General features: G+C 31.4%; 1 protein-coding gene across 2 annotated transcripts in view; it reads right to left on the reverse strand.

The window, feature by feature from the left end:
• LOC111641471 (5'-3' exoribonuclease 1-like) overlaps window positions 1-13084 on the reverse strand; it is a 31784-nt gene extending 18700 nt beyond the window's left edge. For both annotated transcript variants that reach the window (XM_023387642.1, XM_023387643.1), the window contains exons 1-7: window positions 12958-13084; window positions 7737-7916; window positions 7571-7656; window positions 7258-7344; window positions 7033-7171; window positions 6775-6964; window positions 2993-3189 (exon numbers count right to left, since the gene is read on the reverse strand). In XM_023387642.1, the coding sequence (XP_023243410.1) occupies window positions 2993-3189; window positions 6775-6964; window positions 7033-7171; window positions 7258-7344; window positions 7571-7656; window positions 7737-7907 (870 nt within the window). In that variant the 5' untranslated portion in view covers window positions 7908-7916; window positions 12958-13084. The remainder of the gene's footprint in view (window positions 1-2992; window positions 3190-6774; window positions 6965-7032; window positions 7172-7257; window positions 7345-7570; window positions 7657-7736; window positions 7917-12957) is intronic.
• Between the last annotated feature and the right edge of the window lie 3277 nt (window positions 13085-16361).

The following is a 16361-nucleotide window of genomic DNA, read 5'->3' on the forward strand; positions in this document are numbered from 1 at the left end:
AGTGCCCGAACAAAGAGAAATGTTAAGCCACCACAAAGATATAGTGATTCAACCATTTATGCAGTAAAACAAGTGCCTTTCTCATATATGCAGGCAATTAAATTAAGGGTCCAAATTCTGAAGATTGGGTTAAAGCAATAAAAGTAGAGTTAAAGGCAATTCAAGATCAAAAAGTATGGGAATTGTGTAAATTGCCTAGTGATAAGAAAACAATAAAAACTAAATGGGTTTTTCCTAAAAAAGAAGGGAAAATTCAAACCAGGTTAGTAGCTAAAGGTTGCACTCAGGTTAGTGGAGTGGCTTTCAAGGAAACACATGCATCGACCACCAGAACTATTAGGTTGCTCTTTGCATTAACTGCAACGTAAAACCTAGAACTTAGGCAGTTTGATTTTAAAACAGCATACTTCAATGGAAAACTGCATGAAGTAATCTATGTAGTTCAGCCAGAAGATATAGAAGTATAGAAGAGAAAAAGAATTGGGTTTGTAAGTTGCATAAAGCATTGTATGGGTTGAGACAATCAGGACAATGTGTTTGGCAACAGACATTGAGAGAAAAACTAATGCAAATCAGGTAACAAATGTCAAGCTCTGATGCCTGTTTGTATTACTGGGTTAAGGATAACAAAATCTTATTTTTGTTGATTCATGTAGATGACATTATAATATTACATTACAATAGCAGTAACTGGGTAGATGAAATTAAACAGAAGTTGACAGAATCATTCAAACTAAAAGACTTGGGTTTTCCAAAGTCCTTCTTAGAGGTAGAAATTAAAAAAAATAGTGACATTGGCACAATTACACTTAGCCAGAGAAAATACATCCATGAGATTTTGGAATGTTTATTTTATAGATAAATGTAATCCAGTTTCCATTCCATGTGATCTTAACTTAAAACTTAGGAAATCTGAGGAGATAAATTCTGAGTTGATGTTGATAATACCCAGCAAGCAAGTATTTGTCTTATGTATGATGCAGTAATGACCCATCCTGATATTGCATATATAGTTTCAAATTTGAGCAAGTTTAATAATGCATTTGACAGAACTCATTGGGGACAGTAAAGGGAGTGTTTAAATATTTAAAGGGAACTGCAGCTGTAATGCTTGGCTATCAAAAAAACGGAGAACAAGATATTATAGGTTTCTGTGATGATACTTTTACTAGTGGAGAAGATGACAGAAAATCTCATTCTGGGTACTGTTTCATAATAGGAAATAAATATAAACTGGTCAAGCTGTAAACAAAAAACTGTCAGTCTTTCAAAGTACAAGGCGAAATATGTCATGATTACTGAGGCTAGCAAAGAAGTTATTTGGATCCAATTGTTATTAAAAGAAGTGCTACCAAGCAAATTCAAAATTTCAGAAACAATTTGCATTTTTCCAATAATCAGGCAGCAATATGTATAGCCAATGAAAAAGGCGCTCACAAAAGGGTGAAACACATCAACATAAAGCTACATTTTGTGAAAGACCTCATCAGTAAAGGAAGAATCGAATTAAAGCACATCTCAACTGGAGATATGTCTCTCAAACATAATAAAAACAAGAGATGTTGTGAACTATTGGGTCTTAATATCCACTGATATGCTCACTGTTAAAATTAAGTGTTCTTAGGCAATGTGACAGCCAAGCGGGGATTTGTTATTGCATGCACAGAATCATTAAAGTTTCTTTTTTTTTAATACCCTTTCTGCTTTGCTGAGAATTAGAGACATATTTTCTACCCATTACCAGTTTGATCAGACCTGCAATGGAAATGGCCTGGCTAATCTAGTAAAGAAAGGTCAGCATGGTAAAAGATGGAGTTGAACATATCCTGACAGATTACTCATAAAAATATGGAGATATACCCAGATCAAAGCCAGGATATACTTCCAGATTTATAAAAATGCCTCTATGTTGTTCCTGCAATGACACATTATGGTATGTTGATAATGCAGGAATGTGTTTTGGTTATATTTTTAACTGTCATGACACAAATTTCACATTTATAGAATTTTTTAAAATAGCAGAATGCATTGTGACTCTATAAGCATCCAGAATTTAAAATTTCTTGTTGTAATTGTTTCAGTAAAGCCACAAAGCATTCCATTTTCTTTTGCTCATTGAGCATTTTTGATCTTTGAACTTAACATATATACACAATATACAGTATCTATATATATAACCCATTCAACGTGTCCGTCTGTCCCGTAACCATTTGATAACGGACACTAGAGGCGCCCCTATCGTGTGTCATATTTCAAACATTCAAATTAACAATTTTAATTATTATTTAAATTAACAATATAAATTATTATTATTCATTTGGCCAATAAATTATTATTTGGTCAATATAACAATATAAATAATTCAGTATATTTGTAATAGGAATTTATTATTGTCACGGAATGCCTGTAATGTTCACTAGGGGGCGAATAACGAAAAACCGGATAGATTTGAACCGCTACGATAAAACGATAAGTGAAATAGTTAAGCTAATATTTTAATATAATAATAGAAACCTTTCATGGCACGACCAAAGAAATACGCCACTGTGGGGGAACGTAAAGCTGCCGCTGCTGCGAGACAAAGGGAGAGACGTGCGCAGGAAACATTACAGAGAATAGCACAATCAACACGTGGAGGCTTGCAGAAGATGAAGAAATGTATACATTTATATATACTAACTGAATCAAACTTTTAAACATTAAGCGCACACAACTTTCATATATTAAGTGCATTAAACATGTCTCAGGAATTTGTAATGCTGCTGGAACGCCCACTAGGGGGCGTCCCGGGCTACTAGTACTGTATATGAAACAGAGTATACAAATTTACTTTTTAATTTATAGATTATTTTATAACTAAGAAACTTGTATAAATTTCTATATATTAGACAGAACTAATTAAACTTACATATTTTTATGTATTTTGATTAAGTTTAAACTTATTATGCAAGTTAAAATTTTTTATAAATTAAACAAAAAATATAAAATATACCTCATTATAAATTGACTGTTGATTTGACTTAAAATTCTTTCCAATATCAAGTAAATTAACTCTTTCACCATAAGAAATATTTATTAAATCAGAAGGTTTCATTTGATAACCTCGTGATTTAGAACAGTTTAATTCAAGACCACCCATAAACTCATTATCAAATACTATTGTATATAAAGTTTCATTCTGCTTTTCATCTGCAAAATAAGTGAAAAAATATTACATTTAATTAATGTACATTTGGAATTTGATATTAAAGGTACAGGCCAAAATTACACTAACATTTATAATTAAAGAAAATATTTAATACCTTCCACAAAAACTACTTATCTTTGTTTATTTATTGACATACTTACCATAAACTTTGAGACATTTATCCCAGCGTGACACTACTTTAAACATCTCTTCATGGTACTGTTGCTTGTCAAATTGCTTGAAGTAGTCCAGAATGGTGTCTTCCAATTCCTTCTGATCTGCAGAGTGTTTCCCCACCAAAAATTTCTTTAAAGGTCCAAATAAATGAAAATCAAAGGGGGCTAAATCTGGACTATACTCCACATATCAAATCAAACCAAACTGTGGTTGGCATGGCAGAATTGGGAGATCCTGCAACATCCTCCATATAGTCCAAATTTAGCCCCCCATCAGATTTTCATTTATTTGAACCTTTAAAGAAATTTTTGGTGGAGAAACACTTTGCAGATCAGGAGGAATTGGAAGACACCGTTCTGGACTACTTCAAACAATTTGACAAGCAATAGTACCATGAACAGATGTTTAAAGTTGTGTCACACTGGGATAAATGTCTCAATGTTTATGGCAAGTATGTCGAGAAATAAACAAAGGTAAGTAGTTTTTGTGGAAGGTATTAAATATTTTCTTTAATTATAAATGTTAGTGTAATTTTGGCCTGTACCTTTAATATCAGATTCCCTTCGTATCTAAGATTAACTAATATTAATAATTAAACATAATCTAAGTTTCTATATACACCATGATTATTTTTTCCCATTACAATATAAGTATAGTAATTTTAAAATTTTGTTAATTTAATTAATATACAATGGAACCTCGGTATACGACCTTAATCCGTTCCAAGTGTTTGGACTTATACCGAATAGGACATATACCAAACCAACCTTTCCCATAAGAAGTAATGTAAAAATTATTAGTCTGTTCTCATGTAAAAAAAATGACTGGCTTTAAACATCTCACTTTCCTGGCTAGTTCCTGCTTGATTTTTCATGAGATCAGCATATATTTTTTTAGCTTTCTTGCAAATAATTTCTTCTGATACACTGTCTCCAGCACATTGTTTTTCAGTTATCCAAAGCAAAAGCAATTTCTCAACATGATCTAATGTCTTTGATCTCTGTTTAGAAATTGATTTAACCCCTTTCGCAATGTTAGCAGATTTAATAATGTCTTTATTTTTCATGATTGTTGATATCGTCATTCTCGGAATACGGTATGCAACAGTCAAAATCTCAAACACGCATGCCACCTTCATATTTCTCAACAATCTCTTTTATCAGTTCCATTGTGATTCTAGTCATTTTTTTAGTTTTCTGTTGCTTTTAATTTGCTTTTTTGCAATTCATGATTAATAAAAATAATAAAATTTTATTTACATATTAAAATCAGAAGAAATTTAACAAAGTTATAAACCGTGGCACCATGAACATCTAGTGTGGGGCTAGTACACCAATAGTGCTACTTGTTCATAGATGGCGCGTATAATTGAATTAAGTCATATATCGTATACCGAGCAAAATTTGTTTCGTCCAAACAGAACGTATTCCGAATTGGATGTATTCTAAAGCGAACGTATACCAAGGCACCACTGTGTATGAAAGCCAAATTTAAAAATAATTCATAATGTAAAATTAGGACGATTAATTTGATACTGTGTTATTATAAGAATAATAAATAAGTTAATTATAATTTCTCAAATAATAAAGCATTTTTTTCTATTATCAGAATGAGGTAAACTATGAAAAACTTAGAATTAAATTTTTACGTTCTATGACATGGCAACTTGCATCATAAAACCAAAATTTGCTCTAACTCATGCTAGTCTGGTACAGTCTGTCTTTTATTTAAGAAGAAGAAACATACTGTACTTCACATACATGAAGGATAAACAGGTCCATTTTTATTACAAACCCATTTTAAAAGTTTCTCTGAATAATGCAGAGAGAAGTGTCAAAAACAGCAAATTTTTGAAGATTGTAATGAATGAATGAAACATCTCTGCAATATTACAAAGGTTGTTCAAGGTTAAACGAGACTTTTGGGTCTATAATTTCAAAAAGTAACTATAGCACAATAAAACCCAAAGAGGAAGTAGCATTATCCACCTCAAAAGGTTGGTAACAAGCATGCTGTATTTTGCACATGCGTAACAGTTTTAGTGATCGTGGTGGAAGGTAATGTGTCTGCAATGGTGCAATGGTGGCACAGAATCAAATTTCTCATAAAGGAAAAAATTAAACTTGCTGAAATTTTGAGAAGATTGAGTGCACAGTATGGGAAACAAACACTATCGCGGGCATGAGTGTACAAATGTTGTCGATAATTTAATGAAGGATGAAAGCTGGTGACAAATGAAGCAAATTTCAAATGGTTCATCCAAACTGCAGTAACACCAGTGAATATCGCATGATTGAGCAAGTTATCCTGGAAAACCAGTGAGTAACCATGAGACACATTGCAGATGAAGTGTCCATCAGTGTTGGGAGTGTTGAGAAAATCATCCACGAGCACTTACTGTTCCACAAGATGTGTGCCAGATGGATTCCCTGACAGCTGACATGTGATCAGAAATGGGCATGCAAGTAGACATATGAGCAGCTTCTGAATTGGTTTCATATCAAAGGTGATTAGCTCCCAGCAATTATCATTTATCTGGGCCTCTTAAAGGGCACCTGGGAGGAACAAAATTCCAGACAGATGATGAACTGCAGCAAGTTGTCCTGTGCTGGCTACGTCAACCCACTTCTTTCTGTGAGAAAGGTATCAGGGACCTACCCTGCCATTGGGAACAGTGTCTACATACAAATGGAGAGTACTTCAAAAAATTAACATAGTTTATACATGTTTTGGACATTCTTTTTGGTCTGTAGAAATAAAAGTCTCGTTTAACCTTGAACGACTCTTGTATATATGATATTTTCATTTTATCATTGTTAATAAGAATAGTTCTTAAAGTTTCAAAAGTTGATTCATGCATATTTTTCTGGTGTTCCTGCTAAAATTTTTAAAATTTTCACTGATATTTTTGCCAAACTGAATTTGAACTGAAATGTCTGAACTGCATTCAGACACATGTCCCAGTGCAGTACAGATTTGTCACTCTTCACACAGAAAGACAATGGCTGCTGAATGAACCATTCAGTTATTAAGCTGCTTGGACATTGCTGTCAGAAAGTTTCTTAAAAGTCTCAGATCTGAAGTAAGTACAAGAAGCTGTAACTATGGTTCATCCAGCAGCCTTTCTCTTTCTATGCAGAGAGTACACACAAACCTGTACCATATTGGGACACATGTCTGAATGTGGGAGATGATTTCTTAGAATAGCTAATGCAACTTTGTCATTATGTTGTGTTCATTATAATTCTGCTATGGTTACCAGTGACTCCATATGTTTTATATAATTCAACCTATATTTCATTTGAACAACCCTTTTATATTTTATATAATTATATACTGTTAATAGGTAAAGATAAAAAAAACAAATTACATTAAATTTTAAATATGCATTTCATGTAAATAAAACTTACTTTCATTAATTCCTATAACAGTGCCTCTTGTACCTAATGGTACTGTATGATTCTCTTGTACTGCTATAACTCTGTCATATAACTCATATTTGGCTTGAGGATCTGGTGCAGACCATCCAACTGTATTTGCAGGACAATATAAAAGATTTGGCTTTTCCAATGTCAAGACATACTTTGATTTGTTTTCACTCTAAAGAGGAATAAATATACATCTGATTTTTTATTTAATAAAAATGATTTCAAATAAAATCTATTTACTTTCTGATTGTTGTCAACAACATCTTCAATAACTTTTACAATTGAGATGTCTAGTACTCTAGCATTGCAACTCCTCCTTTCCACAGATGCACATGGTTGAGATTTTAACCAGTTAGTTATTTTTTTCAGCATTTCCTTTCTTAAAAATTAAATTTTACAATAAGTAAGCTAATTTTTGAAATAAAAATATTTATATTATTTTCTTATATATTATTGTTTATATACCCATCTTCTTCAGACGAAAATAAATTGCTTATATGAACTATATCATGATCTGACAAAGTAACTAGCTTTTCAAATAATTCAGGAAACCTAAATTAAAAAGTTATATTTGAGTATACTTCAAATTATATTTATCTTCTAAATTTATATAATTAAATAACATATACATTATTTTATTAAGGTTTTTTTCAATATTATATATATCATTATTTTATATTAAACAATATAAAAAATATATATTGAGGTATATGTGCAGTTCATAAATGTACATATTCAAAATAAGATCTCTGAAAATATTTTAAAATAGTCAACTTACTCTCTCAAATAATTATCCATAATTTCAAGTGCTTTATCAGAATATAACCAAGTTCCATCATCTGACTTTTTTGAAAAACCAGGAATCTAAAAATACAAATTTATGTTAAACTACACATTTGAAAATTTTTTATCTTAATATTGGAACATTTATAAACAACTTTCACCTCTTCATTTTTAGCATTAAACTTCAAATTTAATCCTATATTCACTTTATTCGCATTCATGCTTTCTCGAGAATTAGTCTGAACAAAAAATGTTCCAGTCATTCGTGAAAATAGATAACTGCCTATTCCAAGCTTCCTTGCTACTAGATATCCTGGCATATAGTTGTTCATGCAAATGTACTGCATAAAAAAAATTCTCTTTAATACAAAATAATAGCCAATTTAATCTTTAAGAGATTAAATATTATAAATTTAATATGATCACTTAACAATTTTATTGTCATTTTACATAAACGTATAAATTATTTAATTTAAAATGATGCAAAATTAATGAAACAGAATTTTACATCTATTCATCACCAACTACAGCGGGTGATCAGTTAACAAACATAATCTGTTCCAAGACTTTGTTCGCTATCCAAATTGTTTGTTAACCGATTATCAATTTACCATAGGTTTTTATGGGAATTTGATTAATTTGTTCTTGAAACATCAAAAAGTAAAAAATATATACTTTCTTACTACGTTTATTTATATGTAATAATAAAAATACATACATACAGAGTCTTGCATTTTTATTAGTCATATTTTTTCCATTTGTGAGGGTTAAAGAATCTGTCTAATGTTGATTGCTTTTCTCTCTTCTTCAGGACTTTTCAAAAGTAATTAATAGCATTGTAATTGCAGAGATTCCTAAGCCTAGTAACCTCAACCTGGTTTGAATGCCATTCTAAAACTGTTGTTCTGACATCCTTGTACTTCTTCAAAAGATGTTTAATAGCAGATATCGGCATTAATCCTCTTTTTCAAAAGAAAATATATTTTGCCAAGTTTCTTGGCATTCTTCTGTCGTCAAATCAGTTTCAGGTTCCATTATGAGCTCTTCAATGTTCTTTATTTCTCAGATGTGATTTTTCTAACTCATTTAGCTGCTTGAGTCTTCTTGATTATACAGTATCTTTCTTAGATAAGATTGAACTGCAGCCTACTGTAAACCTGTTCAAGTCATACTGCCCAGTAACATCAGACATCTTCTTTCCACTATCTACCTTTGCTATTATACTCTCACTTTTTGAAAATAAAAACCGACGCAAAACTTAAGGAGTGCCAGCCCAACAGTCTATACTATAAAAAAAATTGTTTGTCAAAAAAAATGAAAGGCTGGAATTACAAGGGAGAGTTTCAAAGTTCAAATAAACACTATTCGATCAGTATATACCTTGTAGAGTGTCGATGTCTCCCATGCCCCAAAAAGTTTCGAATTGTTGCCTGAAGACAAGGGAAGACCAATTGATATTCATTATTTTACGTCACTTCTTGTGTTTGTTCTGTGAGGTGTTCGTTATCCGAACATAAAAATCTTTTGTGAAAGTGTTTGTTATCCAATTTGTTCATTAACCGATCACCCACTGTATTATCAAAAGTTCCTAGATATCATCAGTATTACATAAGTACTTTTTTATTTTTTATTGAAATAAATGAGTTATAATGCAAAAATATGCTCCTGCAGTTTATTTATCGGGATTAAATCAATCTATTCTGATCAAGTATATTAAAATTAATAGGAAGACAAAATACAATTTGCAGTATTACTTTATCCAGTATTATTTGAATATACAGTAGAGCATCGATTATCCAACCCCTGATCAACCGTCACATCGGTTAACCAACCGCGTTCTAGTCATCAAATTCAGATGTCCACTAGTGATTTGGCACTACAATATTTGGCTGTCTTGGCTACTTTGATATTATTTTTGTTAAATTTTGCGTGTTTTAGCTGGCAACATTGGCTCGACCATGAAAGACCAGTATTTAAACGAGGCTTAATTTTGTAATTATGAGTGGTGATTTGTTTGAGCAATAAAATAATTTTAAAATAATTTTTAACGATACAGTAGCGATGATTATTATTTTAAAAAATTTTTGTTAGGCTTAACATCGATGAAAATTCAATGCAAAGTAGGTCAATAGCAATATACTGATTGCATGGGATATACTAATCTATCTATATAATATCCCATTGAACACGTGTCCATCTGTCCGTCTGTCCGTGTAACGGTATGCCAAAAACGGGCACTAGAGGTGCCCTTGCGATGATTTTAAATTAACAATAAGTTATTTTTATTTGTAATAGGAATTTATTATTGATACCATGGAATAGTATTAATAATTATTATATGCCTTGCCTTGCCTTATTATATGCCTTGATTAACCTTGTGCTGCACGTTTACAACATCCCGTGACTCACAAGTCAGTGAACGTCGCGCATTGACTCATGGGAAATTTGTTGAAAAAAATGGCAGATTCATTTAAAATCGAGGTTTACAACCAAAGATAAATAAACAAGTTAAACTATTTTAAAGTTTTATAGAATGTTTAATAGATAGAAATATAGATCCGTATGATGCAATTGGGACTTTAACAGAGCTGTAGAGCATATTGATAGGAACAAAAAAGTCAAAGGAACTGTGCCTCATGGAAATTTGTAAAGAATGCCCACTAGGGGACATCCCAGACTACTAGTATACTATAGTCTATTAATAATGTATTTTTTCATACTTTTCGGTTATCCGTTTTTTCATTTATCTGACCAACCCCAGTCCCCAATTGAGTCGGATAATCGATGCTCTACTGTATCATTTAAATTAAAATTTTGAAAATAGTAAATATATGAAATAAATATTATAAACTAAGTAAACTAATACGGGCATTATGTATAATGCCTGTATGAATAATGACAAACAAAATCAGGCACTATAATAAATTTCAGGATTTTTTATCATAATTTATCAGATTGACCAGTCACTATGAATACTGCTATCTCCTGGTTGGGCAAAGTGATAATAATACTTTGAGAAGTGATCATTTAACATGTGCTAGCCAATCAGCTCTTGCATCTGAGTTGCGTATGTGTATTGTGTTTATTATCAAATTTTAAATTCATGTGGTCAATAGGTAAACTTGTGCAACATTTTAATTTTATTTTTGTCTCTTAAAATATTATTTTCTTCTTTCAAAAAAAATAACAATCATGCAGCAATCATTAAGTGATTTGAATAACCTCTTCAACAACTAATTAAATGAGTTAATATCGGCAAAAGGAGTTAATATCAGCAAATGTCATCAAAGTCTTAATTGTTTGAATGAATAACCTAAAGAAATATTTAATTTTTTATAAACGTTATACCAAAACTGACATTCCATAAGTTTCCTTTAAGTTGATTTTTCATTGAAGTATAAATTTGTTAATAAGACTTTTTGTTAACATTAGTTTAATTAATATAGTTGATAGCACTTTTAAAAATCACATATTGTTTTTAAAATACTTTGGAATTTGGAACAATTCACAAAAAATAAATGATTCTTAATGAAAAAAGTGGAGTTTCTTTTTGAAAATCAAATTGCCCAAAGGGAATATAGCTTTATTCATAATGTCTGGTCAATTCAATAAATTAATCAATATTTATCAAGCTACATGGCCATTTCAGTCATTATTCATAATGGCTGGGCATTATAAATAATGCCTTATTAATCACTCTATTAATCACTTGGCCCATAATAAATATATTGTTTGCTTTTTATATTATTTTAGTTAATCCTAAAGGCTATGAGATATTTGAGAACATTGATTATATTAATGAATAAAATAAAAACATAATAAAATAACAACAATAACTAACAAAATTAAAATATAATTACAAAAATTAAAAGTTAAAAATGATAGAGTAAAAATTGTATACAGTGGAACCTCATTAAATGAGCATACTTCATTCCAGAATCTTACTCATAACACAAAACACTCATTAAGCGAAACAATTTTCCCCAAAATGTGATAATGCATTCCAAGCCAAAACAAATACTCAAATATTTTATGTATAATGTTTATTTAAAGAAAATTATATGTAGGCTGTTTTTTTTCAAGCTCCGGTGGTCCATAAAAAAAAAAAAAAAAAAAAACAAGTGTAAATAACAAAATAAATTTATTACCAAAAGTCAGGTACAAACATGGTTACTTTTCGACATAATCACTGTGATGATTGAGGCATTTGTCATATCTGTGTGTGGACAAGCTTTTCCATCCCCTTGTCATAGAATGTTGCTGCCAAGGCCTTGAGAAGACTTGAAGATCATCATTAGTCTCAAACCTCTGCCCTCCTAGCCACTTTTTCTGTTCAGGAAAGAGATGGAAGTTGCTCGGCACTAAATCAGGGCTTTATGCTGGGTGTTTAAAGGTGGTGAAGACTTCCACCCAGCTTAAAACTTTTTCATGTGTGAAGACTTCCACTTCTTTCCTGAACTGAAAACGTGGCTAGCAGGGCAGAAGTTTGAGACTAATGATAATCTTCAAAACAACATTGTTAAGGCCATTTCAATTCACTGGTGGCATTCTATGACAAGGAGATGGAAACGCTTGTCCACAGATATGACAAATTCTTCTATCTTCAGAGTGGTTATGTTGAAAAGTAACCATGCTTGTACCCAACTTTTGGTAATAAATTTATTTTGTTATTTACACTTGTCTTTGTTTTAGGGACCATCAGAGCTTGAAAAATCCGCCCTCGTACAATATACATTGTTAAGAAGCATGAATCATCTTCATCTTTTCTTTAGCACAGAATGAACCAACCTGGAATGCAAATTCGATTTGCAGGAAACAAAAAAGTATGTCTCATAAACAGCCAAACGATATGCCAAATTTTTGGGCTATGTAAAGGCTATAATTAAATATTAGAAACTGATTAATTTGACTAGAGGTTGACAGTTATACTGCCATCTTGTATTAAATTTAATGACCAATTCCAAATTAAATTTTAGAAATGTCTAAATTAAAAATTAATTATTTATAATTATTAAATAGCTCATAGCCCAAGAATTTGGTATATCATTTAGCGTGTTTATTATATAACGGGCTATGGTTGTTGATGTTTATATGTAATATGTCTGAACACAAGTTTGGAAAAATGTGTGATCACAAGCAATACTAAGATGTTAGCAGAATGAGTGCTAAACACAGACTGATGTAGCATGCGCACAATCCGAGACTTCCCCTCTCCTCATCAATTGTTAAGCGAGTTATTTCTTTTACAATCTGTTTTGCTCATTATGAGAGATGCTCATTAAGCAAGGTTCAACTGTATTACTTTTATAAAGTAAGATTGAAATAAACTATTTTATGCTTTAGTACAGCACAAAGTTGGAAAATGAATATTAAAAACTTTACTTTTTCATTTGTTATAATTTCTCTAAAATCTGGATGCTTGGGAATTTCTACTTTAATTTTTATATATCCTTTATTCTCTACAAGATTGCAATCAACAATCTGAAAAGAAAGTTCAATAATCAGTAATCACTTAAAGGAGAAAACAATAACTGATACATAGTAAAAACAAAACAAACAAGTATAGAAGTCAATTATTTATCACTAAAAATAATTTTTTCTAAAACTCTCAGTCCAATATCAACTACTTTCTAATAAAAAATCTTCCAAACAGAACAAATTAAATTTTAAATGTAGTCTGATTTGTTGGATTTGTTTTATTAAAAAACAACTGATGTTGAATTTGAAGGTTTAAAAACATTTATATTGTAACTAGCAGATGAGCCCAGCATTACCCGGGCAAAAAAATAAGTACAAACTTAAGATTATTTCATACTTCTAACCCTTCTATTATATTATAGTATTTGATTTATAATACTATGAACATTATCTTACATAAGGGTTCATCACACAGAGTGATGAGTGATGAATCTAACAATTTTAAAAATTCTTTAAATTGTGTACAGTACAAAAATAAAGAATTTTTAAAATGTGTTAGATTGGTCACTTGGTGTGCACCCTTACATAATATAACCTTTGTAATTATGTAAATCAAATATTATAATATAACAAACATTAAAACAAAAATCATAAAGTTTGGTTATTTTAGCTTACCATTGTCATATTTATCGTGATACTCGGATGGTACAAAATGGCATAATTTCATTGGTCAAGTAGACACCAATTGAAAATATATCTTAAAAAATTTATGGTATCATAATTTTTCCTAATGTTAACCCTAAGAAACTGTTCCATTCACGGCCAAATATCAAATAGTGATCTGCCAACCAATCAAATTTCACAACAAAACAGAACAATATTTACCCTCAGCACCCCTGAAAACCACTTAAAATATATTTTGTGCTCACCAGTAACCTCATATTATGTAATTTTCTATTTGAATGCCACCATACAACTGGTCCAATAGAAAGAAGGGACTGTTGCAGAAGGGAGTAGAAGTTAAATTGACCAAAAGTAGGCGTTGACCTCCTCCCAGAAGAAAGGATGGTCAACGATAAATAATTAATACTGGTCTACTATTAATATTTGAAAAGTGATCTGTGTTGGATAGGTTGTGATGGCCCCACATGTGATCGAAGTTGCTAACCTTAACATCCAAAAGACTTCATATGACTTGTTTTATGTGATAATAAAGTGTTTAAAGTTTGGTAACAGACTGTATAAACTACGTGGGAAGTATGTTCTCATAAATATTGCATTTATAAAAAAAATTATGGTGCTGCAATTTGAAAAAATTGTAGACCTATAAATTCTGACTGTCATCCACTGTCTGCCCTTCCTTAATCTTGAGAATGGAGTTAAATAGTTGAGACCAAATGTGGAAAGCTTAGGGGCAGGAGGGTCAGATTATCTGTATATGAACTTCTGATTTAGAATGGAAGTCATGTTACTTTGATTCAAAATTTTCCCTGGTTAGAGTTAGATAGATGACCAACATGACTCTATTGCTAACATGAAAAGTATGTTGTATAAGGACAAGACAACACTAATAGAATTGAGAACATTGTGACAAAAAGTTGCAACCCAGCATTGTGACAAAGTCACAATAAATAATTGCTTGTTAGAATTAGTTTGGTTTATTTGGTTAGTGATCTGCCGAGGGAGATGCATCCTGAGAAGACTTTTATGAGACGCTGGACCCTATTTATGTGTTGCTAATGTAAAGAAAACCTGGGATACTACATGTGCCCAGCCTGTTGGCCATGCCCAAACTCACAACTAAATAACTACCGCAGTTAAGTGATTTTATACACTTGACTATTGGAGGGCGCTTATTAGAATTAAGAAAGTACTGTTTAGAAATAAAAAAACCTGAGTTGTTAGATGTGAAAAACTAAATACAGGCGGCCCTTGACTTTCGCACATAATTGGTTACTGAAAGTGTGTGCAAATGTTGAATGTTCGAAAGTAGAGGGATGTAAAAAAATATGCACCAAAAACAGTATTTAAAATATTTATTCCTTAATTTTACTCTAATTTTTCAAAATTGCACATATTGTAGATCTGTTTACATCATACGAACGTCTAATTGAAGCAAAAGATTCACCATTTTCAGAACATTTAATTATTTCCATCTTTGTCTCAATCGTATGAAGTTTATGAATCCTTAATTTCTTTTTGTTCGTATCAATACTGCAGTTTCTGTTTCTCACTCATGATTCTCAATTTATAAATACAAAATATTTAAACATAAACAAATAAATTGGCAAAACACACAACACGTTGACACATGCCCCAATTCAAGACTGAAACTGTTTTAAACTCTTGCACAGAATAACACAGTAGTGATTAGGATTCCGAGAAGTCCGCTATTGTAGGAAGTAATGTGTGTCCAAGAATGTAGAGTGAGCTACCACAGTTTGTAGCATATGAGCATTCTGCATGGAAGGAAATTTTTTCATTATCAACAAAAATATTTAAAAAGTTAAATTTTTTAAAAATGTGCGAAATAGCGAACTGTGCAAAACTAGAATGTGCAAATGTTGAGGGCCGCCTATACTTATACAGTCTACCCACCTATAACACGATAGATACATTCCGTTCTTTATGAAACTGATGTTCTAAGAGTCTTTAAATACATGAGCCAATCACAGCCCGGCACGTATGCAGTTTACAGACTTGGCTGTTTGAAAGGTTTTCTTCCATAAAATTAATTGATTCTAGACTAATTCAACTCAACATTTCCGAAATATGTATAATTTTTTGGAATAATCCATATAATCTATGATATAAACAAAAAATTGTAAGATTACTTACTGAGTGTGCACCGTTCAACGATGCCATGGCTTAAGCTTGTTTTCATGGTGGAGCGGTGCATCAAATGGCGCTCGCGTGCTTCCTGATAAATTATTTTTCTGCGAAAACTTTGCTGAACTTTGGAGACATCAGTAATATAAATATAATTTTTATGGCTTTTAAATAATAAATGGCTTTTAGTAGGTCCGCTGCTCATTTAAACTCTACGGTTTGTGCAATATCTGCTATTGGTCTAGATTTGACCAATCCTGTCACGACACAAGTCAACGATGATGTTTTACTGAATTATACGAGTCTCTTTTAGTGTGTTTATACAAATACAGTCGCAATTTTTTTGCCGTCATATAGGAATCTGAACTACATGAACCCGTTTTATAGGGAGGTCTACTGTATACTTACTATAGACTTTTTACAGGGTAACCCTTTTCATTCCACAAGGCAAGTGCTGTGCGCTACCTGTCTCAATAATAATATAGCGAGTCCAGGCTATATCATTGTTGCAGTAAATAAGTGAATATAATATATACTTT

The sequence above is a fragment of the Centruroides sculpturatus genome, unplaced genomic scaffold, assembly GCF_000671375.1.
Source record: "Centruroides sculpturatus isolate CEXI.00-Female unplaced genomic scaffold, Cexi_2.0 scaffold1497, whole genome shotgun sequence".
In the NCBI taxonomy this organism is placed as follows: domain Eukaryota; kingdom Metazoa; phylum Arthropoda; class Arachnida; order Scorpiones; family Buthidae; genus Centruroides; species Centruroides sculpturatus.